At 41.9% G+C, this 27,518-nt stretch overlaps 3 protein-coding genes across 4 annotated transcripts; all 3 read left to right on the top strand.

Annotated features, from left to right (window-relative positions):
- The first annotated feature begins 2,726 nt into the window (after positions 1-2,726).
- Positions 2,727-5,851, top strand: LOC110505118 (gamma-glutamylcyclotransferase-like). The gene is made up of 3 exons (XM_090227160.1): positions 2,727-3,013; positions 3,090-3,235; positions 4,691-5,851. Exons 1-3 carry the CDS (start codon positions 2,894-2,896, stop codon positions 4,692-4,694), a joined length of 270 nt encoding a protein of 89 aa, XP_090083286.1. The 5' UTR covers positions 2,727-2,893; the 3' UTR covers positions 4,695-5,851.
- A 4,670-nt stretch (positions 5,852-10,521) lies between these two features.
- On the top strand, positions 10,522-12,344 carry LOC110511884 (gamma-glutamylcyclotransferase). The gene is made up of 4 exons (XM_021592592.3): positions 10,522-10,855; positions 11,064-11,215; positions 11,579-11,711; positions 11,942-12,344. The coding sequence occupies exons 1-4, from the start codon at positions 10,640-10,642 to the stop codon at positions 12,086-12,088; spliced, it is 648 nt and encodes a 215-aa protein (XP_021448267.1). The 5' UTR covers positions 10,522-10,639; the 3' UTR covers positions 12,089-12,344.
- A 3,824-nt stretch (positions 12,345-16,168) lies between these two features.
- LOC110511898 (nucleotide-binding oligomerization domain-containing protein 1) lies at positions 16,169-26,336 on the top strand. Of its 2 annotated transcripts, XM_021592602.3 has the most exons (13): positions 16,169-16,287; positions 16,399-16,459; positions 16,686-16,913; positions 17,407-17,581; positions 17,776-19,597; positions 19,721-19,804; positions 19,912-19,995; positions 20,083-20,166; positions 20,239-20,322; positions 22,815-22,898; positions 23,011-23,094; positions 23,242-23,325; positions 23,541-26,336. In XM_021592602.3, exons 3-13 carry the CDS (start codon positions 16,707-16,709, stop codon positions 23,611-23,613), a joined length of 2,865 nt encoding a protein of 954 aa, XP_021448277.2. In that variant the 5' UTR covers positions 16,169-16,287; positions 16,399-16,459; positions 16,686-16,706; the 3' UTR covers positions 23,614-26,336. The 2 variants fall into 2 exon arrangements, with proteins under 2 accessions (XP_021448277.2, XP_090083249.1); XM_090227123.1 differs by having other exon boundaries at positions 16,200-16,459; positions 23,516-26,336.
- The last annotated feature ends 1,182 nt before the right edge of the window (positions 26,337-27,518 follow it).

Raw genomic sequence — 27,518 nt, 5'->3', positions numbered from 1 at the left:
GACGTGGTCTGGGCGCTTGCTTCCTATTGGTTAGTTCTTTCTCCCCCTCCATCAGTGAGCGAAACGCTGTTTTGAGTGGGTGCGGTTAAAATATTCCAGTAGGCTGGCTCAGAGAAATTCCGCAATTATCTTTGGCTAGTCTATGCAATCCATGTGGGCTCAAGCAATGAGTACAACGGGGTCATTACCATCATCCATTTAGACCAATTTTCTGTCCACGTCATTAAAAGTTGCGCATGCAGTTCATCAGAAACGTCTTTGCCTCTTCAAATGCAGTTTGTGCAAATTAAAGTGATGCTCCAAAGGTTTTTTATCATTTCAACCAGAAGTTTGTAAGGTAGTGCTCACCTGCCATAAACAGTCACGGGAAAAATTGTGCTCGATTGTGTACTACATCATTAGTTAAATAAAGGTTAAATAAAATAAAAAATACAATAAAATCATCCATTGCATATATGTAACCAATTGCAAAAATGTGTTTTATGATATATTATAAATTCCAATTATTCAGACAATATGTTACACATTTGTAAGTGCTTACGACCCCAGACTGCATCTTCATCACATAACATAACTGATGTCATGTAATGGTCCTGTGTGTAGCTGGTGTAGAGAGTCAGGCGCAGGACAGCAGATATGAGTAATCAACGTACTTACTCAAAATTACAAAAATACAAAGCAACATAGCGAGCCCACACAAACTGACCGATGTACAAAGAATAATCACTCACAAACAAAACATAGGGAACAGAGGGTTAAATAATAAACAAGTAATTGGTTGAGTGAAGCCCAGGTGTAAAAGACAAAGACCGAACAAATGGAAAATGAAAAGTGGATCAGTGGTGGCTAGAAGGCCGGTGACGTCGACCGCCGAACGCCGCCCGAACAAGAAGAGGGACTGACTTCGGACCGGGTCGTGACATGTCATCTGAGATGGATTACCTATCAAGCTAGCAAGGCAAGGTAAAATATCACAAATAGAGCTAGATAAAGCAGGAAGAATAATATACTTGTTGAACATAGCAATCAGTCTTGTGTTTTCATGGTCATCACTGTTAAAGGACAAATAAATATTTTTACAACCAGATCTCTATTTCTGATGTAAATGGAATGTTATAGAATGGTCCAGCCACCTTTTTTTGTGATTTCATGTTTTTGAGAAACTTACCCCAAATAGCAAATCACTTCATCATCCTCATTGAGTAGTATGGGTGCCTAGAAAAAAACACGAACAAAGGCATCAAAAATGTCCACTTATGTCCTTTTAGAAATGGCCAACATCTCAGTATAGTGTTTAATGTTTTTTTTAACTAGGCAAGTTAAGAACAAATTTGTATTCAAAATGACAGCCTGCCCTGGGCCAATTATTCATCACCCTCTGGGACTCCCAATCACCGCAGGATACAATACAGCCTGGATTCAAACCACGGACTGTAGTGATGCCTCTTACACTGAGATGCAGTCCCTTAGACCACTGTGCCACTCGGGAGCCCAAATACAGGTCTTTAGATGTTTGACAAAATTTCATATGTACGTCTGCAATGTTATATTCCCGTTTGTGAAACTCAAACCATTTCCCCTATCCAGCTGTTCCATTGTCATTGTAACATATTGCTACAGGTAACTGCCAAAATAAAGGAAATGCCAACATAAAGTGTCTTAATACAGAGTTGGGCCACCAGGAGCCGTCAGAACAGCTTCAATGCACCTTGGTATAGATTCTGTAAGCGTCTGAAACTTCCTGTGTGGAAGCACTCCATGCATTTAATATACTTTGTATCCCTCATTTACTCAAGTGTTTGGCAGTTACCTGTAGAATGGATGGAGAGGTATTGCTAGAGTGGCAACAAAATAAATTAGAACGTTCCAGATACATTTCGGGATGACAGAATTTCATGTGTACAACATCTAGACCTGCATCACTATACGAACTTTGCTGTTTCCAATATATTTTCAATAACCCAAAATAGTGTATATTAAGCTGTTTGAAGCTGGTGTACAAAACCAAAAGTCAAACGACGCAAAAGCTAAAGAAGCATAGGAAGCATAGAAATAGCACACAGAACAAATATGCCACGCATCAGACTTGCTTTCAATAGGAATTACCAATCTATAACTCACTTTTCTATGTGAATTTGGTCAGATCGCATACAAAGTTACCTACTGGACCTTGACGGACCAGCCATGTTTAGCCTTCCATTCCCGTGACCAGTAATGCTTCCTATACTTTCAATGCATTTTTCTGCAAAATATTGGTAAAGCTTGGCACAAAATAAAAAAGGTGTGTAGACTGCATTTACCCTCCACTGCACCAGTCAGTGCCAATGACATAATTTCAAAGCAAAGTTCTAATGATATTTCATTGTACATAATTGAGGTTTGCCTGATTACCATCGGCGGTGGAAACATAAATCCATGTGCACGCAAGCAAACATGAGTGATGGATTGGCCTATTTGTCAAAGCATCAGCTGCAACACATCACTAACTTCTCTGCCCACGTGACAGTGCTATGCAGGCTTGTTGCAGCACACTGTGAATGACATGCTGGTGTGACTGTGAGCTCAGCCAGCTCAGGCCATAAGGCTCAGCAACCAGCAGGCTGTGTGTATTGTGTGGCAGTGTTGGGTACAGCACAGGCCAGGCCTGTTGGATTAGCATGAGAATGGGGAGTCAGTGAGTGGAGAGAGGGCTGGTATAAAAGAGTGGGAAGCAGAGTTTAGTCTCTGTCACAATAGCGCCTCTCCTTGACCTGTCCTTGTGTCTCTGCTCTGCCTCCAAGCACTCTTGCTGACTGTGGTTTCTCTCTATTCTCTCCTCCACCTCCTTGTCTTCCCTCGACTCCTCCTCCACCTCACCCTGCCCTTCCCCCTCCTGCTCCTCCTCTCTGTCAGCATGGATGACAACATAGAAATCCACACCTTCCTGTACTTTGCCTATGGCAGTAACCTACTGAAGGAAAGGCTCCATCTCAAGAACCCCTCCGCTTCCATCCACTGTGTGGCCAGGCTCAAGGTACGACCCGACCTGACCTGGCTATAAGGAGGACCTGGGAGGAAACCTGACCCTCTCTATCTCTCCTTCTCTCCAGGACTACAAGCTGATATTTGGGAACTACAAGGGTCTGGCCAGTGACCGCTGGCATGGGGGTGTGGCGACCATCGAGAACAGCCCAGGGGACGAGATGTGGGGAGTGGTATGGAGGATGAATGTGGCCGACCTCGAGTCTCTAGACAGGTAAGATAAAGTTATCTAGTTCACCTAATCCTCGTTGGCACATACTGTGTCTACTGTATCCAGGCTGTGTCACAACCCGCCTTGATTGGGAGTCCCATAGGGCGGCGCACTATTGGCCCAGCGTCGTCCAGGGTTTCGTCAGTGTAGGCCATCATTGTAAATAAGAATTTGTTCGTAACTGACTTGCCTAGTTTTAAAAAAATATTTAAAAATAGCCCTGTGGAGGTTAACGTGAAGACTCGGAGCCAAGAGCTCATCTGTCGCACCTACATCATGAATAGCTGTATTTACGCTCCACCATCGCCACAGTACCTCAAGGTGACACACCTCCTTTTACACTGTTTTCCTCCCCCTCTCTCTCTATCACACACGGTCTTACTTTCTCAATCAAGTTCTCCTTTATTCAAAATACATTTAAGAACATGGACTTGACACTGAACTCTGTAAGACGTTAGAGACCTTACAAAGCGTAGAGAGGAACGTTGTTAATAAAACTGGTGCTCAACCATGGATATACAGTGGGACAATGAATAGAAATGCAGAAAGTTGTCTCTGAAAAGGTATTTAACCAACAAATGTTTTTTGAAATGAATTGTAAATAAAACAATATACTCTATATTGTCAAATTCATAACCAGAAAAACAGCAAATCAAACACCCACACCTAAAGCATTGGAAAAAGGAATTCACACATCACTCATCACTTGTGGATGACAGTGTGGGTGACATCATCCTCTTGAATGAGTCTCTGTAACTCACTCACTGTGGTGGCAAAAATACCAGTGTTTTGGTGTTTTTTCTGGCATTTGCCACTGACAACTGGCAAATGGCTTTGTGTTGAAAAGGCAATAGGTAAAGAGCAGCAACCGAGGTCAATGATTTTTTTTTACTATTCACTCACAGCCCCTCTCCAAATTAAAACCTCCCTTTCTGAAGCATCTGGACCACTACATTCCAGGTTCATATTCTGGCTGTCACAAGGACGTTTTATTTTGTTTTATTTTTAAAAAATGTATCCATCTATCTCATGCACTGTATTGGACAATGTGAACAGTTACTAAACTGTGTTTCCACATGGTTCATTGCACATCTAAAAGCTCTAGCTAAATAATCAAAGTGGTCTGAGAAAAACAGCCAGCGAATGTAACAGGTGTGGAGCGGGTGTGGAGCGGGGCTTCGTGACCACGGAAGCTTTGTGCAGTGCACTGTCATGTGTGTACCAGACTCATACGGTTGAGCTGAGTGCATTGTTCCTCTATGTAGTGTGTGGTTCGATGGGTTTGAGAGACACATTCTTGGGGCAGTTACTATGGCATAAGGGTAGTTACTATTGATGTTCTGGATTGTAATGGTCATTTATGTCGTTAGATAACAGAAAGTGATTGTCTGATTAATATGCTTTAACTTCCGTTTAAATTACAAATGTTTTATGTTGATTGTTCTCTGGTTGCCCCAGGTGATTTTAATGGGGGCGGAGCAGAATGGCTTGCCGAAGAACTACCAGGAGAAGCTGAAGGCCATCTAGACCAACAAGTATGAGGGCCCACTGCCTGTCATGGCTGAGCTGGAGCGGATTATGAAAAGAGACAAAGAGAGAGCCAACCACCGATCTGACGCTTAACAACACCTTGAACAAACTGCCATGTTAGGGAACTCAACTCCTGGTAGGACAATATAAGTTTGCTTCAACATCTTCCATTGTCCTACCAAGAGTTGCTGAATATCTTCTCATCTCCAGTTTGCTCCACTGTTCATGCACCTTGGTTTGAAAGCAAGTTAGCGACAGCATGTATTTTTCTCTAGGAACTCAAACCTGCCTAGAGAGAGAACTGTGTTCACGAACCCACTGGTTAGAGAAACCCTCAACATTACATCTATAAGTCCTCTTCAGGAATAGTTACAGTGCCTTGCGAAAGTATTCGGCCCCCTTGAACTTTGCGACTTTTTGCCACATTTCAGGCTTCAAACATAAAGATATAAAACTGTATTTTTTTGTGAAGAATCAACAACAAGTGGGACACAATCATGAAGTGGAACGACATTTATTGGATATTTCAAAGAGACAGAGTCTCCCACCTCAGCTGTAGATCTCTGCAGTTCATCCAGAGTGATCATGGGCCTCTTGGCTGCATCTCTGATCAGTCTTCTCCTTGTATGAGCTGAAAGTTTAGAGGGACGGCCAGGTCTTGGTAGATTTGCAGTGGTCTGATACTCCTTCCATTTCAATATTATCGCTTGCACAGTGCTCCTTGGGATGTTTAATGCTTGGGAAATCTTTTTGTATCCAAATCCGGCTTTAAACTTCTTCACAACAGTATCTCGGACCTGCCTGGTGTGTTCCTTGTTCTTCATGATGCTCTCTGCGCTTTTAACGGACCTCTGAGACTATCACAGTGCAGGTGCATTTATACGGAGACTTGATTACACACAGGTGGATTGTATTTATCATCATTAGTCATTTAGGTCAACATTGGATCATTCAGAGATCCTCACTGAACTTCTGGAGAGAGTTTGCTCCACTGAAAGTAAAGGGGCTGAATAATTTTGCACGCCCAATTTTTCAGTTTTTGATTTGTTAAAAAAGTTTGAAATATCCAATAAATGTCGTTCCACTTCATGATTGTGTCCCACTTGTTGTTGATTCTTCACAAAAAAATACAGTTTTATATCTTTATGTTTGAAGCCTGAAATGTGGCAAAAGGTCGCAAAGTTCAAGGGGGCCGAATACTTTCGCAAGGCACTGTATTTACTGACAAATAACAATGATGATGATGATGACACTGAGCATCCCTCAGACTGTATAGGGATTAAATGTGGAATAAGATCATGTGTATTTGTATTACTTCAGCGGACAAAAAAACATCCCCGGATGTTCTGTGTTGATCTGTATAGAGTGTACAATGGCATTAAAAATCAGCCTCATTCAAGATAGCCTGGTCTCAGATCTGTTTGTGGTGTCTTTCCAAATCGTATGGGTCAGTGACAGGACCACGTTGTCAAGACAGCACAGAAAGATATGGGACCAGGCTACATTCAAGATCACTTTTTCTTCTTCCCCTCCCCCTTTGTATGCAAAGCCATAAACTTCATTGTTAGATGAGAATGTGTTTCCTTGAAAACATATTTTGAACAATGGAAGTCTGTTTACTACATACGATTGAAGGTCTTTGTCTCCCTCTGCTGTTGATAACGGTTGGTCATTGTATCCACACAGTTCATACAAAGTTCATTGGAAGCAGAATACCACTGTCTAGACATGTACACAAAATAGGTGCTCTCTTAAACCTTAAATAGTTATTTGGCTCATCCCTGTAGGAGAACCCTTTATGGTTCCAGGTAGAACCTTTTCACCCAACAAAGACCCCTTTTAGAACCCTTTTTAAAAGAGTGAAGTACTGAATCTGGTCACTGGCCAGGGTGTGGTTCAGGAGGGACCAGTTTGGTCAACAGATTGTCCCAGAAGGCAGACTGCATGGCCTGGTCCAGGTAGGTCCTGGGGATCACAATAATAACTGATTATTTGAATTAAAGAATAAAGTGTTTTTATCACACCCAAGGCATTATACAACACAGGAAAGACAACATACTCAAGTCATAATGAACATAGAATTTAGAAGACAAGCCTTCAGGTCTTCAGGTCAAGTTCCTCAAAACACGAGGTCATAGAAAATATATACATTCGGAAAGTATTCAGACCACTTCACTATTCCCACATTTCGTTATGTTACAGAATGATGCTGCCACCACCATGCTTCACCGTAGGGATGGTGCCAGTTTTCCTCTAGAAATGACGTTTGCCATTCAGGCCAATGAGTTTTTCATGGTCTGAGAGTCCTTTAGGTAACCCTTTGGACAAAGTCCAATCGGGCTGTCATGTGCCTTTTATAGAGGAGTGGCTTTCGTTTGATTGGTGGAGTGCTACAGAGATGGTTGTCCTTCTGGAAGGTTCTCCCATCTCCACAGAGGAACTCTGGAGCTCTGTCAGAGCGACCATTGGGTTCTTGGTCTCCTCCCTGACCATGGCCCTTCTCACTCGATTGCTCAGTTTGGCTGGGCGCCAGCTCTAGGAAGAGTCTTGGTGGTTCCAAACTTCTTCCATTTTACAATGATGGCCACTGTGTTATTGGGGACCTTCAACGCTGCAGAATTTGTTGGTACCCTTCCACAGATATGTGCTCAATTTCGAGTCTCATAGCAAAGGGTCTGAATACTTACGTAAATAAGGTATTTCTGTTTTTTATGTTTAATACATTTGCAAAAATGTCTAAAAACCTGTTTTCGCTTTGTCATTATGGGGTATTGTGTGTAGATTGACATTGAAAAAAATGTTAATATTATTTTTCTTCTTAAATTTCCTTCGTACATCAGCTGATATCTCAAAGCGCTGTACAGAAACACAGCCTAAAACCAAGAACAGAAAGCAATGCAGGTGTAGAAGCACGGTGGCTAGGAAAAACTCCCTAGGAAGAAACCTAGAGAGGAACCAGGCTATGAGCGGTGGCCAGTCCTCTTCTGGAGGTGCCGGGTGGAGATTATAACAGAACATGGCCAAGATGTTCAAATGTTCATAGATTACCAGCAGGGTCAAATAATAATAACAATCACAGTGGTTGTCAAGGGTGCAACAGGTCAGCACCTCAGGAGTAAATGTCAGTTGGCTTTTCATAGCCGATCATTCAGAGTATCTCTACCGCTCCTGCTGTCTCTAGAGTGTTGAAAACAGCAGGTCTGGGACAGGTAGCACATCCGGTGAACAGGTCAGGGTTCCATAGTCGCAGGCAGAAGAGTTGAAACTGGAGCAGCAGCACGGCCAGATGGACTGGGGACAGCAAGGAGTCATCAGGCCAGGTAGTCCTGAGTCATGGTCCTAGAGTTCAGGTCCTCCGAGAAAGAGAGAGAGAGAGAGAGAGAGAGAGAGAGAGAGAGAGAGAGAGAGAGAGAGAGAGACCATCCTGAGACAAGGCAGAGTATAGCTCACAAAGATCTCCGCCACGGCAGCCGTGTTTAGCACTAACAGAAGTTTATTTAGTGCTTTATCCGGGTAGCCGGATAGTAGAGCATTGCAGTATTCTAACCTAGAAGTGACAAAAGCATGGATACATTTTTCTGCATAATTTTTGGACAGTTTCTGATTTTTGCAATGTTACGTAGATGGAGAAAAGCTGTCCTTGAAACAGTCTTGATATGTTCGTCTAAAGAGAGATCAGGGTCCAGAGTAACACCGAGGTCCTTCACAGCTTTATTTGAGACAACTGTACAACCATCAAGATTAATTGTCAGATTCAACAGAAGATCTCTTCGTTTCTTGGGACCTAGAACAAGCATTTCTGTTTTGTCCGAGTTTAAAAGTAGAACATTTACAGCCATCAACTTCTTTATGTCTGAAACACAGGCTTCCAGCGAGGGCAATTTTGGGGCTTCACCATGTTTCATCGAAATGTACAGCTGTGTGTCATCCGCATAGCAGTGAAAGTTAACATTATGTTTCCGAATAACTTCACCAAAATGTACAGTTAATTTGTCAGAGGACAGAGACAAACGTTGAATCCATTTTAGAATAAGGCTGTCATGTAACAAAATGTGGAAAAATTCAAATGGTCTGATTGCTTTCCGAACGTACTGTATGTTTTCGCAAGGATGTTTCCTAGTTAAATAAATGATAGAGTGTAGTTCACAGAACCCCCTCTCCACATACTGTACGTACCTGGTCTTGACCAGCCTAGACAGGCGGTGGTGGGCAGACAGCTGGGGGGATTTCCTCCAGGAAGATAAGGATGACCCTTTGCTCCACCAGCAGACGGAGGGTGTGGCCAGTTACTGCTCAGGTAGTTACAACTCACCACACACACGGTGTAGCGGCTGCCTGGAACCAGACCAGTAAGAAGGATCATTAGATGGTGATGCCATCTAGGCTTGTTATTTTTAACCTGTATATAGTATTTCTAGTGGTCCAGGATACCTACCGTAGAGGCTGTCTGTGATGTAGTCCACAATGTCCTTCCCCAATTGGAAGTACCTGCTATGCAGACGCAGGGAGACCCCCTCTGCTCCAGGCCGGGAAGCAGCTGCTCCACCACCCAGCGCTAATCTCACTGTACAATACAAAGGCATCATAGCAATAACCTCCGTACAGCCTCCTCCAGCCAGGTGCGGATGATGTGGCAGAAGGCCAGCAGGTATTCCCAAGCAAGCTGATGGAGCAGCACCAACAGCATGAAGAGGAATTAAATTCCTCTAACACTCTAACTTCCCTTTCCACAAAATAATGCATTAATGCATACACTAAATGTATTGCACAAATTACATTTAAAAAATGATTGTATCGGTGGAATATAACTTTAGAATCCTTTTGGAAGTGAAACGTGTAGTATTGGAAAATATAGTAGTTAACATAAACCTAATCTCCTAATCGTACTTCTTAACTTTAATCTTAAAGCTACAATTCACTGAATGCTTCTATTGATAAAGGATTTACATGGGCTGTTGCTACGGATGTGAATATAAGCCCAACAACACTGCAAAAAAGTCTGGTTTCAACTCATACTTGAGTAAAAGTAAAGATACCTTAATAGAAAATTGCTAAAATAAAAGTGAAAGTCACCTAGTAAAATACTACTTGAGTAAAAGTCTAAAAGTATTCAGTTTTAAATACACTTAAGTATCAAAAGTAAAGGTACAGTTGAAGTCGGAAGTTTACATACACTTAGGTTGGAGTCATTAAAACTTGTTTTTCAAGCACTCCACAAATTTCTTGTTAACAAACTATAGTTTTGGGAAGTCGGTTAGGACATCTACTTTGTGAATGACACAAGTAATTTTCCAACAATTGTAATACTCAGTTGAGCACACTCCAACATAATTTACAAACAAAGCATTTGTGTTTAGTGAGTCTGCCAGATCAGATGCAGTAGGGATGACCAGGGATTTTCTCTTTAAGTTTGTTGGACCATTTTCCTGTCCTGCTAAATATTCCAAATGTAACAAATAATTTGGGGTGTCAGGGAATAGTAGAAAGTACATTATTTTCTTTAGGGATGTAGTGGAGTAAAACTAAAAGTTGTCAAAAATATAATTAGTAAAGTAAAGTACAGATACCCCCCAAAACGACTTAAGTAGTACTTTAAAGTATTTTTACTTAAGTACTTTATACCACTGGGCTTCAAGTGGCACTATTAACACACTAGTTTAAATTGCATAAATGTATTATATATATATATTTTTTAAACTCTCATTTCACTGTCTGTTTTGTCTGTTCATGCATGCCCCTCCTCGTTTAGCGCTCAGCCAATCAGCGCGCCGTCACGCTGAGGTACAGCAGTCGAGCCCTTTCTCTAAAGACAGCAAGTAATAAAATAACAACATTACCAACTGGTTAACATACTCACCGTCACAAAGCGGATAGACCATGTCATACCTTACTTACACGATTTTACTTGCACTGTTTCATCAACAAATTGCGTCAAAAGCGGTTCCTGCCACCGCTGAAAATAACGGAACAAGTGTTTCAAACTCATCCGTGTCTGACTACTTTATGTATTTCGCTTATGGCAGTAATCTGCTGAAGGAAAGACTGCAGCTGAAGAATCCATCCGCGGTTTTTGTTACAACTGGCAGTTTGAAGGTAGGCTTCAGTGCGTATGTTTTGTTGTGAAGATGCTGAGAAGTTGGCACCAAGCATTGTAGGTTGGCATCGGAGTTTTAATTTGCCATGATACGTGTGCAAGCTATTAATTATGATGTTAGCAATGCTTTAACAAATAATTGTGATTAGGCTACGTACATGTGATTATGAAGTTACTGTGTATGCTTTTGAATATTCTACTTGACAGGATCATGTGATTCAATTTGGATACTGGAAGAAAGAGTTCAACAACACAAACTCTTGGCATGGTGGTGTTGCTACTATAGAAGAGTCCAAGGGAGATGTGGTCTGGGGAGTGGTCTGGAAGATGGACAAGGACAACCTCATAAGTTTAGACAAGTGGGTGGCTCATTTACAGTGTTATAGGCCTATCCCTATGGGGTGCGGTTTGTGAAATTGAACAGCCCGGAATAGGAATTGTTGCTGAGATGATGTCCTAGGACCTGAGGTGGGATATTCCAAATGTACATATTTTCCCGGAAGGCTTAATCAATGGTTATCCTAGTTCTCTTCCCACAAGCAGGTCCTAATACAATTCTGGTTCCAGTGTAAAAAGTGGTACAACTGATGTCTATGGCATTTATATATAACATTCTGGATTGTTTTACAGACTGTAGAGAATGGCATGAATTTGTAACTTCAATCAACAGTATCTCCAAAGGATGAACAACTTCTATCTGCTCTTAACTGTGTGTTCTCCAGGCAGGAAGGAGTGGGAATAGGATTCTACAGTCCACTAGACGTTACCATTAACACAGACGAGGGAGAGGTCCTCTGTCGAACCTACCAGATGAACAACTTCACAGTTCACCAGACCTCGCCTCCATACAAACAGGTACGCTATATGTCTGTCTTTTGCTATAAAGTAGCCTAATCATACACAAATAATGATTGTTTTGCTAGCCAGTTTGAAGGATGCCTCCATTGGCTATATCCAAATGCACGAACAATGCATTTGTGTTATATTTAATGGCAAAATGTCGAAACCCAATACAGAAGTAGAATGATTTATGCAAATACCCATGGGTCGTGTTATTAACAAAAGCAAATAATGTTGTCATACAGGTTGTTTGTCTTGGAGCAAAACAAAACGGCTTACCTTTGGATTACATTAAGAAGCTGGAGGCAGTGGAAACCAACGGCTACAGCGGTCCGTCCATTTTAGATGACATCACCGCGTTGAAACCTGCTGATAAAGGAAAAAGCTTGTAGATGGTACAAGAGGAAAGAAGATGAAAGAGAAATCACTTAATGTAACAACCTTAGAGGGAAATTGACATAAGACTCAGTTGTCTAAGTTCAAATGTCCCTGTTGTACTTTTGTGCAACAATCAGCTTAAGTAAAAATGCATTAGAGTAAATAAAAAAAACTAAGTGGCACACTGGTATATATTCCCAAATGTTCTGTGTAAAATGTGAGACAGTCATTTTAGATGTGATACCAAATAAATTGAAAAATGAATGACAATGTCTGGCATAGCATTTTCTTTTACTAAAGTTTCTCTATTTTGCTTGGGAAGTGTGACAGACACACACTCTCTCTCTCTCTCTCTCTCTCACACACACACACACACACTTGATTGATTGTACCCAATGTCAGGGCCGGTTCCAGACACACAGTGCATTCAGAAAGTATTCAGACCCCTTGACATTTTCCAAATTTAGTTGCTTTACAGCCTTACTCTAAAATAGATATAGTTTTTCCCCCCTCAGCAATCTACACACAATACCCCATAATGACAAAGCAAAAAAGGTTAAGAATTTTTGCCAAATGTAAAAAATGAAATCACATTTGCATAAGTATTCAGACGCTTCACTCAGTACTTAAGTTATTTTTTTATACATTTGAAAATATATAAAAAAATCTGTTTTTGCTTTGTCATTATGGGGTATTGTGTGTATAGATTGATTGGGATTTTTTATTTAATCAAAAAAGTCAAGGGTTCTGAATACTTTCCAAATGCACTGTATTCAACCCCTTTGTTATGGCAAGCCTAAATAAGTTCAGGAGTAAAAATCTGCTCAAAAAGTCACATAAATTGCATGGACTGACTGACTCTGTACCCCACATACAGATAATTGTAAGGTCCCTCAGTCGAGCAGAGATTTTCAAACAGATTCAACCACAAAGACCAGGTAGGTTTTCTAATGCCTGGCAAAGAAGGGCACCTAGACATTGAGTATCCATTTGAGCATGGTTAAATGATTAATTACACTTTCGATGGTGTATCAATACACCGAGTCTCTACAAAGAAACAGGCGTCCTTCCTAACTCAGTTGCCGGAGAGGTGTCGTGGAAATTTCCTCTATTTACCTAATCATGGGAGCAAACCACACACACAAGTCAGAGTTAGTTATAAAAGTCCATCTTTAATTATATGAGCTCTATCACAACCCTGTGACTCTCAGATTGATTCAGTGTCTCTCAGTGAATCCTCTGAGAGCCCCCTTACAATGCAACTGAGTTCCTTTAATAGCAAAGACCCACATAGTCAGACAGCATAGACATAACTCATCGTTCAGCTTTGTCTCCTTTCCCAAACCATAAACCAATCCTCCATTACAACAGGCATATATCAAATTGTCATTTAGATACAACCCACTCTAAATACAAACTCCTGGACAAACTCACGGAGAGGAGGGTGAGGCTATAGGTTAAGATAGAAACAACATAAGAGGGAGCATAGAATGATTCCAGACACTGCAACCTTCCTTTCCCCACTATGGGAAAGGTAGAGAGTGAAAGATATGTTTACACATGATGACACTTTGACCTATCCCCTCTCAGCGGCCATGCAACTTAGTCTTGACATAGAACAGATACTGCAACCCTCACCACAGAATAACACAAAAATACCATTCTGATGAGAATTAACTTACACACATTTGATGAATATAAAACATCTTACATATGTTACCAACAAATTCTGAATCTTCCCTAACAGAGGAAGGAAACTGCTCAGTGATTTCACCATTAGGCCAATGGTGACTTTAAAACAGTTACAGAGTTTAATGGCTATGATAGGAGAAAACTGAGGATGGATCAACAACATTGCGGTTACTCCACAATACTAACCTAAATGATAGTAAAAAGAAGTTAGCCTGTACAGAATAAAACAATATTCCAAAACATGCATCGTGTGTGTGTGTGTGTGTGTGTGTGTGTGTGTGTGTGTGTGTGTGTGTGTGTGTGTGTGTGTGTGTGTGTGTGTGTGTGTGTGTGTGTGTGTGTGTGTGTGTGTGTGTGTGTGTGTGTGTGTGTGTGTGTGTGTGTGTGTGTGTGTGTGTGTGCTCGCGCGTATGTGTGGGCGTGAGAAGTCAGTATAAAATTAATTGATTGTATTCTTGACTTCAGAACGTCCCATGAATAAACCTTTTTGACTATTTAGCTGGGCCTGTTTCATTCGACCAGGATCTTACACATTCTGGTTTGCAGACAGAGAGTAACATAATTAAATTGGGTGATGTACCTGGAGAACATAATTCTCTTATCACCGATATACATTTAGAGACCTGAGTGGGGGGTCGTTTGTATATGGGCTGATTAGAAATAACATCTATTTTAAACCGTAGGAGGTTGTCTCGACAATATGTATTCTGCCGGGGTTGTTTGACTTTTTAGCCCCCCACGTCCTTGGGGGTGAGATAAATACGTATTTGAAAGGCATGTGTGTTAATGAATCTAAAGTGCCCATTTTAAGAGACGCACACCCAATTCTAAACAGCCTCACATACCTTTTTGGTTTCAAACGCCCCATGCAGAGACAGATAGTTGAAGTGTACCTATGATGAAAATTACAGGCCTCTCTCATCTTTTTAAGTGGGAGAACTTGCACAATTGATGGCTGACTAAATACTTTTTTGCCCCACTGTACCTATTTAAAACCATTTATTTAATTCATAATGTTTAGTACAGACCTCTTTAAAACATCTTATAATTAATCCAAAACAATTTTACTGCGCAATATTGAAACATGCATGTATGTTTTATTTATAAACATTGGTTGTACAACTGTTATACATCATGGGGCCGCATGTTCAGGGATTTATTTATAATGCGTCTGCCACAAACACAATCCCCACCGGACATTCCTGTTTCATAGACAACAACCCTAAGGGCAATAAAATATGGTGGGTGTGGGGCCATCCTCTTTGAAATGTTCAAACACATCCCCCCCAGTTCAACCAGGTCCCTACACATCAATCATCGTGACAACTTCAAAGGAATAGATGCAATATAGATATAAAATAACACACTGTAACACGTGACAACAGGATGCACTTATATGGCCATAACCACGTGACACCTTCCCTCCAGGAGGTCCTGACAGGATGCCCATATTTGGGCATGTTCGCGTCACCCGGACATAGGGTCATAAATCAGACTTTTGACATGCGCCGTCTACTTTATTCTCTCTCTATAGACTATTAATAGACTATGTATCAAAGTAGCCTATTTTGCATTGATAAGCAAATATATTCTCAGTGATTGTTCAAACAATAAACCAAACATCCTTATTTGAATTCCCCCCAAAATATATTTTGTTTAGAAGTAATAACTACTGATTCCAGGCTACTGGTAAAAACAGCTGCGAGATACAGTATGTGCTTTTTTCTCCCTAACCAAAACACGTGGTTCTATTTTTAGCTGATATGGGAATGAATACACAAGCAGCATTTCAAACTGGGATAATGTTTTAGGTTACACTGGCAAATAAGAACATTTCCCTGGTATATTTTGTTATTATAAATCAGATTATTTCACATGGAGATATGGGAAGCTAAAAAGACGGGCTAGTTTTCTATGTTTTTAGCCAGGTTAAAGCCAGCTAGCCAGGCTGCCAGCTAGCTACTACTAGCAAGGGAAGGCAACTTCATGTTTTCACAAAATGAAAAGACAAAAATAAAATACTTTTCTATTGCCCCCTTGTGAATGGGAGTGGAACCGGTGAGTTTATAATTTTACCAAAAGGAGTTGACTACTCCAAAAATTCCACTCTGCCCACGTGCACGCAAGCACGTAGATCAGTGGAGTGGAGCTTGTAGTAACCTTAAAATGTACATTTCTCTCCACAGTGAAGAGCGGGCCCCTAAAAATGTTTACCGCCAGCTCGGGTTCCCTCAACCAAATCTTGCTTAGGGCCCCCAAAAGGCTAGAGCCGGGTCCTGTATAATGTGTTTGCTATTATGCTTTGCTCCTGTTGTGGCAAGAGGCAGATAACACAGCATGCCAAAAGCGCAGTTACACAATCCGAGGTGAAATTACAAGCATCCCAGGCTGTTTTGGGTTTCACTTCCTCATGGAAAGACCCGATAACGAGCCAGTACAGTGTTCAGTGTTTTTCCTCTCTTCAGAAAATTGTTTGAGACAAGACTAGATCACTCTTCTAACAGTCCAAGAGAAACGTTTGGTAAATATCCTGGTCTTAGAGAAAAGTTGAATTAATATCCTGTTGTACGCTATTTTCAACAGTTTCATAAGCAATAGGAGTTTGTTTTAATGGAGAGCTGTGGTTCCCAAGTTTTTCCACAGCGGTTTAGGAGAGTGCCCATAAGAACATGGTAATCAACGCGTTTTTGAAGGTAGGCTAAATGTTCCAGCCCATATTATACTGTATGTGATTCTGTACATTACACATTAACATGTCTTTTATCCATTTTGTTGGATCCATATTTCTCTCCTAATTGATGATTCTCTGTTATTTGCTACAGGAGATAAATATGCACACAGGCGACAATTGTGAAATCTCTGCTTTATCCTCTTGAAATGAAACAATTCCGCTATTGAATTCCCCCTACTCTCTTCCAGTAAAAGCTTAAGTCCAGCTGCATGAATATTATGGGCTCCAGTGCCGAAGAAGTCCGTGCTGGACTAATGGGCCATGTGTCCACTGTCCAACTGTTCACCTTGCACCGTGAGCTACTGGTCTCCCAGGTGAAGAGCACGCAGTGCATTCTGGATAACCTCCTACAAAGTGGCTTTCTGTGTTTTGAGGATACAGAAATCATCCAGCGCTCAGCCACCAAGACAGAACAGGTAATTTAACATAGGAGTGTTTCAGAGAGGATACATGTCCATTTGGACAACACACATTAAATGACAAAGTACCCATCACAAAGACATGCTCTTTTATTCACAAATAGCTTACTAGGCCCAAACTAAAATGGACTAATTGATTTTAAGATGAGAAAATATAAAGACAAGACTTGATTTTGCAATACATTTGGTATGTTGCCAGTATCTTATCTGTGAAAAATCCTGTTTGGCCATATTAATCAAAATGTGGGAAGTAATATTAATTACATATGAATCACTGGTAAGTAAATATGATTGCCATTGTGCAGGTGTGTAAAAGGGGGGAACTGTTAGCTGTCAAATTATTATTAAATATTGAATCACTGTAAAGTAAATATGATTTACTTATGATTGACATGGCGCAGGTGTGTAAAAGGGGGAAACTGTTAGCTGTCAAATTATTATTGAATCACTGTAAAGTAAATATGATTTACTTATGATTGACATGGCGCAGGTGCGTAAAATCCTGGAATTGGTCCAAAGCAAAGGGGAGCAGGCATGTGAATACTTCCTATATATTGTCCACAAAGTTTATGATGCATACATAGACCTCCAACCATGGCTTAAAGAGATCAACTACAAGCCACCAGACTTCATACGGGACATACCAGTGAAGAACACGGACCCTAGTAAGTGTGTCAGTAAACTGTATGGTGCTGCACTTCATATGTGTTATTGGAATTTTACTTAACAATAAAAAAATACAGTGCATTGAAAATGTAAGCTATTCGAAAATCACGGGGGAAGCTACTGTATATTTTGGCTGAATATCAGCAGTTGAGAATGAGACTCCAGTGTATTCTCCCTACCCCCCTCCTCTCAGTTAGTAGGTACTGTGAGAAGCTGAGGCACGAGCTGAGCCGAGACACATTCTTCATTGCATCCTACGCCCAGCAAGAAGAAACCCTGCTGGAGGAGCTCTATACAGACACCCTGATGGAGCTCCTGAATGACCGCAATGAGAGCCTGGGCCACCTGGAGGGTCTGGAGCAGCTCCTGGGAGAGCAGGGTGTCTTTAACCCACAGGCAGAGACGGTGCTCATCACGGGGGATGCTGGGGTGGGCAAGTCCATCCTCCTCCAGAAGCTCCAGAGGCTGTGGTCCAATAGGGAGCTGGAACAGACAGACGCCATGTTCTTCTTCAAGTTCCGCTGTAGGATGTTCAGCACATTCAAGGAGACAGACGAGATCTCACTCAGGGACCTGCTTTTCAAATACAACTGCTACCCCGACCAAGATGCGGACAATGAGGTGTTCAGCTACATCCTCCGCTTCCCCGAAAAGGTTCTCTTTACATTTGACGGCTATGATGAGATCCAGGCTGATATGAACCCGGGGAACGTGCCTGAGGTGGTTTCTCCAGAGGAGAAGACTCACCCTCTTCTGCTGCTCATTAACCTGCTCTGTGGGAAGCTGCTCAGTGGTTCCCGGAAGGTCCTTACTGCTCGGACAGGCACTGAGGTCCAGAGCAGGGTGATCCGGAAGAGGGTGGCGCTGCGTGGGTTCTCTCCGGCCCACCTTCAGACCTACACCAACCTGCACTTCAAAGAGCAGGAGCACAGGGACCTGGTCTCAGTCCAGCTGGATGCCAACCCCCACCTCTGTGGCCTCTGCTCCATCCCCCTCTTCTGCTGGATCGTCTTCAAGAGCTTTAAACACCTGCACTCAGTCTACGATGACTTTGAGTTGCCAGAGGCTTGCGTGACCCTCACTAACATATTCCTTCTGCTTTCTGAAGTCTTCTTCAGCCGGGGGGCCGCTCCCCCACCGGGCCTCCTGACGAGAAACACCAGGTGCCCCGCTGATACCTTCAGGGCAGGGTTGAGGCCACTGACAGCCTTCTCCAAGCTGTCTCTGCTGGGCACGGAGAGAGGAGGCTTTGTGTTCGACAAGGAGGAGGTGACCTCCTGTGGCCTGACTGAGGACGACTTTCAGGTGGGTTTCCTCCGACCGGTCAGCCGCTACGATGCCTGTGGAAACCCTTCTACCTTTGAGTTCCTTCATCTCACCCTACAGTCCTTCTTGGCTGCATTCTCCCTGGTTCTGGATGAACAGGCCAGCGTAGGCAACATCCTCAAGTTCTTTACAGAGTGCAGCAGGAGGGACAACACATCTTGTTTATCGTGTGTCTTCCCCTGCATCGGTGGCTCCTCCAAACCCAGGGGAAAGGACCCGTTCAAGACCAATGAGCATCTCCAGTACGCCAACCTCTTCCTGTGTGGACTGCTGTCTAAGGCCAATGCCGGCCTGCTGGAGCACATGGTTCCTCCAGCACTGCTGAAGAGGAAGCGGGCGGTCCTCAAGTCCTACCTGTCCACCAGCGTGAGGTCCCACCTCCGCGGTCTGCCACTCCACAGCACAGAGCAGGAGGGCAGCAAGGTGCATGTCCTGCCCAACTTCCTGTGGATGCTGCGCTGCATCTTCGAGACAGGAAGTAAAGAGGTGGCCCAGCTGACTGCGAAGGGAATCACAGCTGACTACATCAAGCTGGGCTACTGTAATGTGTCCTCTGGCGACTGCAGTGCCCTCAACTTTGTGCTGCAGCACCGGCGGAAGAGGCTAGGGGTGGACATGGACAACAACAACATCAGTGACTATGGGGTCAAGCAGCTCAGGCCTTCATTCAGTAAAATGACCGTGGTGAGGTGAGGAATTAGCAATACATGCAGATGGAAACACTATGTACTTTATGCCACTGTTTAAAAAAAGGCTACCAGCACTCATAAATAAAGTATAGCTTTTCAGCTAAATTTGTTTCTCCATTTCAGGTTGTGTGTCAATCAGATCTCAGACAGCAGCATTGAAGTACTGGCTGAGGAGCTTATCAAATACAGAGTGGTGGAGGTTTTGGGGTGAGTCACTGTCTATCAGGGTCAACTTGCCTGTCGAACTTTATACTGTATTATGCTGTATAACAAATTCATATAACGTGACTATTTCTGCTTTCTTGATTTTACAGACTTTACAATAATCACATCACGGACATTGGAGCCAAGCTAATTGCTCATATCATTGAGGAATGTCCTAAGTTAAGAGTCGTCAAGTATGTAAATTAGTATGTCCAATCAATTATATAATTACTTGTGTATGAATTAAAATGTTTATTTTTGGCACTTTGATTTGTTCAAAGGGTTGGCAGCAACAAGTTCACCAGTGTGGGTGGCAGGTATCTGGCCAGTGCCATTCAGAAGAGCACATCTATCTTTGACGTGGGGTAAGTGCACTATTACAATATTTGTTTATTTAATTAACAGAGTGCATGGGATGGATTGTTCCTGTTTTTCAGAATGTGGGAGAACAGCATTGGTGATGAAGGAGCAAGAGCATTCGCAGAGGTCCTGAGGAATCACCCAAGTCTTACCAACCTCTGGTGAGATAGATGGCAAGATATCTCGTTATTGTTTTTATTTAACTGAGTAAGTATTTGGCACAGTAACCACATTCCCATCCACAGTTTTTACGCGGGTAAAGTCATACCGTATAAAAACAATCATGACAGCTGTGATGGAAACAGGACGTTTTGGTACAACTTTATAAATGCATTGGTTTGTTGGACATTGTGGGATCTTTTAGTGTCGGTAAAATTAATAATGCAAGAAATGGCGGTGGAAACGCCACAAATATTGATATAATAACCATCATATCGAAGTAACTTGGAGTGGTGTTTTGATATGGTATGTGGTCCTCCCACTACAACTTGGGAGACCATGCAGTGTACTAGGCTACAGATGAAATACTGTAAGTATCATGAACTTCACAGGGTGCTGAAAGTGGACAGTGCTGAGCTAGATATTCCTTTCCAATAAATATTGAATGTCTTATTCTGGTAACATGATGATCGATGCTTGACTGCCGTTTGACAAATAGAAATATCCCTAATATTCTCATCATGTAGACTAGTCTACCTTCACTGTATCTGAGAACTGATGCTAGAGTGCACTTGCCAAGACTAGAGTGGGCAAATTTGCTATTCAACGCAACAGCTTTTGTGATCGGTATATTAGAATTTCGTTTGGTACATGAAAACTTAGCAAAAAATAACATTTTGTGTGTGCTGTCAACTTGCATTGATTTTTATCCACAACAAGTCCATTTGGTGGAAACCTACCACTTTTGGGAAAATATTTTATTTTTAGGATATTCACATGAAAATGTGCCAATTGAATGGAAACCTAGCTAGTGGCACTAATTGTGCCATGCCATTCTCAGTTATCCCACAGCTGTAGTTCATGACAGTTGATGTCAGTAATGAGGTTGTATAACCCATTGGCGCATCATTTCACTAACGGACACTTAATTGATGACGCCTGAGAAGCCGGTGTTTGGAGGATATATTGGCACGGGTGTTGTTAGGCCGGAGACGAATTCGAGGGCCGGCAAACCGTGCGAATATATCCTCCAAACATCGTCTTCAAGGGCATTATCACTTTTATGCAACTGGTTACCAACATGTTCAAATAATGGTTGACATTTTCATTAAAAACGTTATTTTGATGAATTTATTCATGTTTATTCATACTATTTCATCCTTCCACAAGATTTAGTCCCGACACAAATCTGGGGTTGCTACCCAAGCCGGCTGGACATTTGTTCTATCGTTTTAGGTGCCAGGCACACGACCCAGTCGTTCGTATCTATGGACGCGACCCAGTCGTTCGTCCTAAATGTTCCATTTATGTTCCAATGTTCCGTTCTTATCCCTTGCTTGCTAGCTAGCCAACTACGGCTAACTTACAGTCAAGTCAAACAGTGTAGCCAGAATATCAACAAAGTAGCAGCATTTGCTTAAGCTGTTTTCTAGTGACATTTATTTGGATACATCCATAATAATGGGTGTGAGCGGACCAAGTAATTTGGTTTCACTCTAAAGTGGAAAGGTGGAATAAACGAGTCAGGAGAAGGTTTTCTTGATTGAACACAGTTCTCTATTGAGGGATTTCTGTCAATACAAACACTCCAACACAATCAATGAGAATCTCCCAAGGAAAAACATATCCTTTAGATTAAACAGGAACATAATCGTCTTATCTTTAAACTATAACAAAAACCACAGGTTTGTCACCGTCTTAATGGTTCTTCTTGAATAGCTCCCCTCTCTTGGTGGCCACCCTCCAGAGATAGTTCATCTTCCCTCCTCGCTGGTTCCCTCCTCCCTCTTGTAGGGAAAAGATAATAAGTCATTAGTACCATCAGCTGTGCTTAATTGCCTCTGGTCACATTGACTCACATGCCTGGTTGGGCTACTATCCGTGAGCCCAGCCTGCCCTCTGGTGGTCCTTCCACATGAGCTAATGAGGCATGATTTCATCTGGCATGGAAAATGTGCTCACTACTCAGGACACTGTGGTTCAGAGGAGCTAGCCAACAACACAGCTAACAAAATCACATCAAACTGAAGCTGGAAAGACTGCAAACTAGCTGCACTTTGTTTAGTTTTGACCTGTTTTCTAGGGATAGTTGTTTGTTTATATCCATAACAATTATGCTGATTCATGATTTCAAGATTTCGACTCCCGACACATTCATTACTATGGGACATGAAAGACTAACATTTAGTTAACAGAAATGTGAGATAATGTCTAGATGCTTTTTATGGTGGAGATCAAGTTTATATATCGTCTGGCTGGGCTGATGAGACAGTGGATTGCGCAGTCAGTGGAACAGAGTAATTAGGAATTTTAACGTGATAGATTTAGCCGGTTTCGGCTGGAATGCGGGTTTTAACCAATCAGCATTCAGGATTAGACTCACCTGTTGTATAATCAGCTATACAGTATAGGTTATTGAACTCTTACTTTTAGATACACAGAGAAACTATAGTATCTGTTTTACACTATGTCACTCTGCTCTTCTCTCCCTCAGTCTCTCAGCCAATGGTATCACTTCAGAAGGTGGGCGGAGCTTGGCCAAAGCACTGAAAGACAATAGAAGGCTCCGAATTTTCTGGTAGGACTTGAATTAACCTTCATGTATGCTTGTCTCATGTTCACAAGACTTGACAAGGTGTATCTGTGTCTTGGAGTACAGTACAGTTTAAATGTGTGTTGTGGTGTTCTAGGTTGGTGCAAAACGAGTTGTCAGATGATGTAGCACCAGACCTGGCAGAGCTGATCAGATCCAACACGGGTCTCTCTCACCTCTGGTAAGGCAGGCCCGTCTCAACACACTCCCAACAACCAATAACGAAGTTTAGCTTTAGAATTAACCAGAAAGTGAACAAAATGTATTTCTGAATGTGAATAAAAGTTAGCCGGTTAACCTAGTGACCCCTCTGTTCCATTCTGTGCAGGTTAATCAATAATCAGCTGACAGTGGATGGAATCAGACAGCTGTCAGAGGCTCTCTCCCACAACACATCACTCAAAGAGATCTGGTGAGTGTACGCAATGTCACACTCATGCTCGCTTAAAGGCACATTCCTCTATTTTAAACCAGGTTAATAATAGTATTTTATATATTCATATAGTATTTTATATATTAATAAATTGTTATTCCAAAACATCTTTCACCATTTCTACTTTGTCTGTGAGTCTTTGAATGCATTGCTGGTTCCTGATTATTAGGTGCTCTGTCATCACTCACCCACAGTTTGAAAGGAAACTGTCTTTCTGAAGAGGAAGAGAAGCTGTTTGAGGCTGAGGGAAGGCTACACTTCCACTGAGGAGACAGAACTGAGCTGGAGCATGTGTGTGTGTGTGCGCGCGCATGTACATTGGTCTTTGTTTGTTTTGCACATATTACATTGGAAATATTTTTACATACTGTATATGTACAGTGCATTCGGAAAATATTCAGACCCCTTGACTTTCCACATTTTGTTACTTTACAGCCTTATTCTAAAACTGATTAAATAGTCCCGTCCCCCCCCCCAATCTACAAACAATACCCTATAATGATAAAGCAAAAACAGGTTTTTACAAAATGTACTCAGTACTTTGTTGAAGCACCTTTGGCAGCGATTACAGCCTCAAGTGTTCTTGGGTAGGATGTTACAAGATTGGCACACCTGTATTTGGAGAGATTCTCCCATTCTTCTCTGCAGATTCTTTCAAACTCTGTCAGGTTGGATGGGGAGCGTCGCTGCACAGCTATTTTCAGGTCTCTCCAGAGATGTTTGATCGGTTTCAAGTCCAGGCTCAGGCTCAGCCACCCAGAAACAGTCAGAGACTTGCCCCGAAGCGCATCCTGTGTTGTCTTGGCTGTTTGCTTAGGGTCGTTGTCCTGTTGAAAGGTGAACATTTGCCCCAGTCTGAGGTCCTGAGCGCTCTGGAGCAGGTTTTCATCAAGGACCTCTCTGTACTTTGCTCCATTTGTCTTTCCCTCGATCCTGAATAGTCTCAGAGTCCCTGCTGCTGAAAAACATCCCCACATTATGATACTGCCACCACCATGCTTCACTGTAGGGATGGTGCCAGGTTTCCTCCAGACATGACGCTTGGCATTCAGGCCAAAGAGTTCAATCTTGCTTTCATCAGACCAGAGAATCTTGTTTCTCATGGTCTGAGAGTCCTTAAGGTGCCTTTTGGCAAACTCCAAGCGGGCTGTCATGTGCCTTTTTTCTGGGGAGTGGCTTCTGTCTGGCGACTCTAACATAAAGGCCTGATTGGTGGAGTGCTGCAGAGATGGTTGTCCTTCTGGAAGGTTCTCCCATCTCCACAGAGGAACTCTGGAGCTGATGTCAGAGGGACCATCAGGTTCTTGGTCACCTCCCTGACCAAGGCCCTTCTCTCCCGATTGCTCAGTTTGCTCAGGCAGCCAGCTCTAAGAAGAGTCTTGGTGGTTTCAAACTTCTTCCATTTAAGAATGATGGAGGCCACTGTGTTCTTGGGGACCTTCAATGCTGCAGAAATGTTTTGGTACCCTTCCCCAGATCTTTGCCTCGACACAATCCTGTCTCGGAGCTCTACGGACAATTCCTTCAACATCATGGCTTGGTTTTTGCTCTGATATGCACTGTCAACTGTGGGACATAATATAGACAGGTGTGTGCCTTTCCAAATAATGTCCATTCAATTGAATTTACCCCAGGTGGACTCCAATCAAGTTATAGAAACATCTCAAGGATTATCAATGGAAACAGGATGCACTTGAGCTCAATTTAGAGTCTCATAGCAAAGGGTCTGAATACATATGCAAATCACTTTGTCATTAGCTTGTCGAGGTGTAAAACATATTTAAATGTTTTAGAATAAGTTTGTAACGTAACAAATGTGTAAAAAAGGAAGGGGTCTGAATACTTTCTGAATGCACTGTAGGCTAAGTGCATGTGCACTTGATAGGTGCAAGTTTCCACTAAATTCTTAGCTGCATCTGATTCAGTAATAACTGTCACAAGGTTATAATATCCTGTGGAAAGATTTAGGACACTGGGCGTCCGAGATTACAAAGATTGGAGGCTCAATAAACTCGAATTACCTTATTGTGAATATGCACTTTTCAAAATCTACACTCAATGTTGTTGCTTGCACTTGCCCCCCAAATGTGTACCATCTGGGTTAACTTGGTTGAGTTTACAATAACAGCTTGGACATATGTCAACTTCACTGACTAAGGTCTGCCATATTGGTGCCATCCCAGATTCTAATATTTTTGTTGTTGTTGTTGTAAGTTTAGGGTGTCGACTTTCAGCCGGGACATTAAACAAGTGTCCTGACTCTCTCTGGTGCCTAAAGATCCCATGGCACTTATTGTAAGAGTAAGGGTGTTAACCCCGGTGTCCTGGCTAAATTCCCAATCTGGCCATCACTATTATCACTATTATGGCCACCTAATCATCCCCAGCTTACAATTGGCTCATTCATCCCCCTCCTCTCCCCTGTAACTATTCCCCAGATTGTTGCTGTAAATGAGAATGTGTTCTCAGTCAATTTGCCTGGTAAAAATAAGGGTTAAATACAAATTAAATACTTAATGTGTACGTTACCCATTAAGACAACTTGAACCTCCTTGCCAGCCAAGTGAGAGGTTAAACCCACAAGTACACCTCAGAGTACATTTGAAATCTGCATAAGTAAAATGTAACTACTCGGGGTTACACAATATCTAGCTACTTAAAATTAAGTGTGTCATGAGAAGTACTTACTTGTAATTAATGTGTACCTATATAGTACATTATCCATCCTGACAATCGGGCCCTCATTTTAAGGCTTCCGAAAGCACCATCCAAGTGAGAAAAGAACACTTGCACACCACAGAGTACATGTAATATCTACATATGTACAATGTAATTACTAGTTGTTACACAGGATTTAGTTATGAAGTGTATCGTGAGGTGTACTTACTTTGAATTATTGTGTACCTACAAAGTATGTTACCCATTCTGACAATCTACTCGTCAGCTTCCGAAAGCACCATCCAAGTGAGAAAATAAACACATTAATACACCACAGAGTACATATCTGTAATATCTGGGTAAGTACAAGGTTGCCGCTAGTTCTTACACAGGATGTAGCTATTTAACGTGAAGTGTAACTTTATAGTTACCTATGAGCAATTTCTATAAAATTACTTAGTACTCATTACCAAGTGAAAATACCTACAAAGTAAAGATGAGCAGCTACTTTAGTGAACTGTTTTGTAAAATGACATTACATTTCTTACAAAATGTGGATTTTCATTGTTAGATAAATAATTTGATTAAACAAATATATAGGCCTACTCAATTACATAAAAAAGCATTGCATGCATTATCATAGCTTTTGCTACTGGCATAGAGCAGTAGAGTAGAGGCGCTTGCAAAAGTTGCAAACATGGAGGGAAAAGTTTATAGCCTATGCTCCGGGAAAATGTTGGCCTTTTATAATGGCATTTCATGCAATTCTACATCATTTTAGATGACTTAAGACTTTAGCAGATTTTTTTTATTTATACCTCACAAATGATTGGAATGACAGTCTACTTTGACCCTGACAAACTGAGAATCTGAGCTCAATAAAAACAACCCTGTCTTGAATCCATCATTAACCTAGGCCTAGGTGTGTGGAGACACACCCATATTATACAATATGAGGAGGAAATTATAGTCGTAAAAAAGCTTTCCACTTTCACTGAGTCACCCAATGATGCACAGCTCACTCACCCGTGATCGCTGATGCCCTTATGTAAAACAATGCTATTGAAATATTGCGAAAGGTGTCACGCTGTATAATGATAGGAAACAAGTGCAGGAATATGTAATAGGGGTGTTTATTTTCTCCACCCAAACAAAAGAGCGAGGTGTAAACCTAAATAATACACGGGACGAGAGCCGTAAAACAAGTGCACAATAACACGTAGCATGGAAGCCGATACAACAGCACAGGTGCTCACAAGACCAACAGACATGGTAACAATAACCAATGGACAATGGGGAACAGAAGGCACATATGCTATATATACACACATACTAATCAGGGGGAATGGGAACCAGGTTTGTGTAATGAGACAAGACAGTCCGGGGTTGGTGGTAATGAATCCAGTTCAGTGACGCCTAGAAGGCTGGTGACGTAGACCTCCGGAGCTGGTGAACGGAATGAGCAGCAGTACGGGAGTCTGTATATGATCAGTGCATGTTCACTGACAGATTTG

This window comes from Oncorhynchus mykiss, chromosome 3 (assembly GCF_057628025.1).
Source record: "Oncorhynchus mykiss isolate SJ-2025 chromosome 3, ASM5762802v1, whole genome shotgun sequence".
In the NCBI taxonomy this organism is placed as follows: domain Eukaryota; kingdom Metazoa; phylum Chordata; class Actinopteri; order Salmoniformes; family Salmonidae; genus Oncorhynchus; species Oncorhynchus mykiss.
This window is presented reverse-complemented; position numbering and strand designations above follow the sequence as displayed.

Bases quoted from the DNA above. Each gene is read 5' to 3' on its own strand.
- LOC110505118 (XM_090227160.1), top strand. From the start codon at position 2,894: ATGGATGACAACATAGAAATCCACACCTTCCTGTACTTTGCCTATGGC. The intron at 3,014-3,089 runs GTACGACCCGAC...CCTTCTCTCCAG, and splicing joins ACTGTGTGGCCAGGCTCAAG to GACTACAAGCTGATATTTGG.
- LOC110511884 (XM_021592592.3), top strand. From the start codon at position 10,640: ATGTCATACCTTACTTACACGATTTTACTTGCACTGTTTCATCAACAA. The intron at 10,856-11,063 runs GTAGGCTTCAGT...TCTACTTGACAG, and splicing joins TTACAACTGGCAGTTTGAAG to GATCATGTGATTCAATTTGG. The intron at 11,216-11,578 runs GTGGGTGGCTCA...TGTGTTCTCCAG, and splicing joins AACCTCATAAGTTTAGACAA to GCAGGAAGGAGTGGGAATAG.
- LOC110511898 (XM_021592602.3), top strand. From the start codon at position 16,707: ATGAATATTATGGGCTCCAGTGCCGAAGAAGTCCGTGCTGGACTAATG. The intron at 16,914-17,406 runs GTAATTTAACAT...GACATGGCGCAG, and splicing joins CAGCCACCAAGACAGAACAG to GTGCGTAAAATCCTGGAATT. The intron at 20,167-20,238 runs GTAAGTGCACTA...CCTGTTTTTCAG, and splicing joins ACATCTATCTTTGACGTGGG to AATGTGGGAGAACAGCATTG.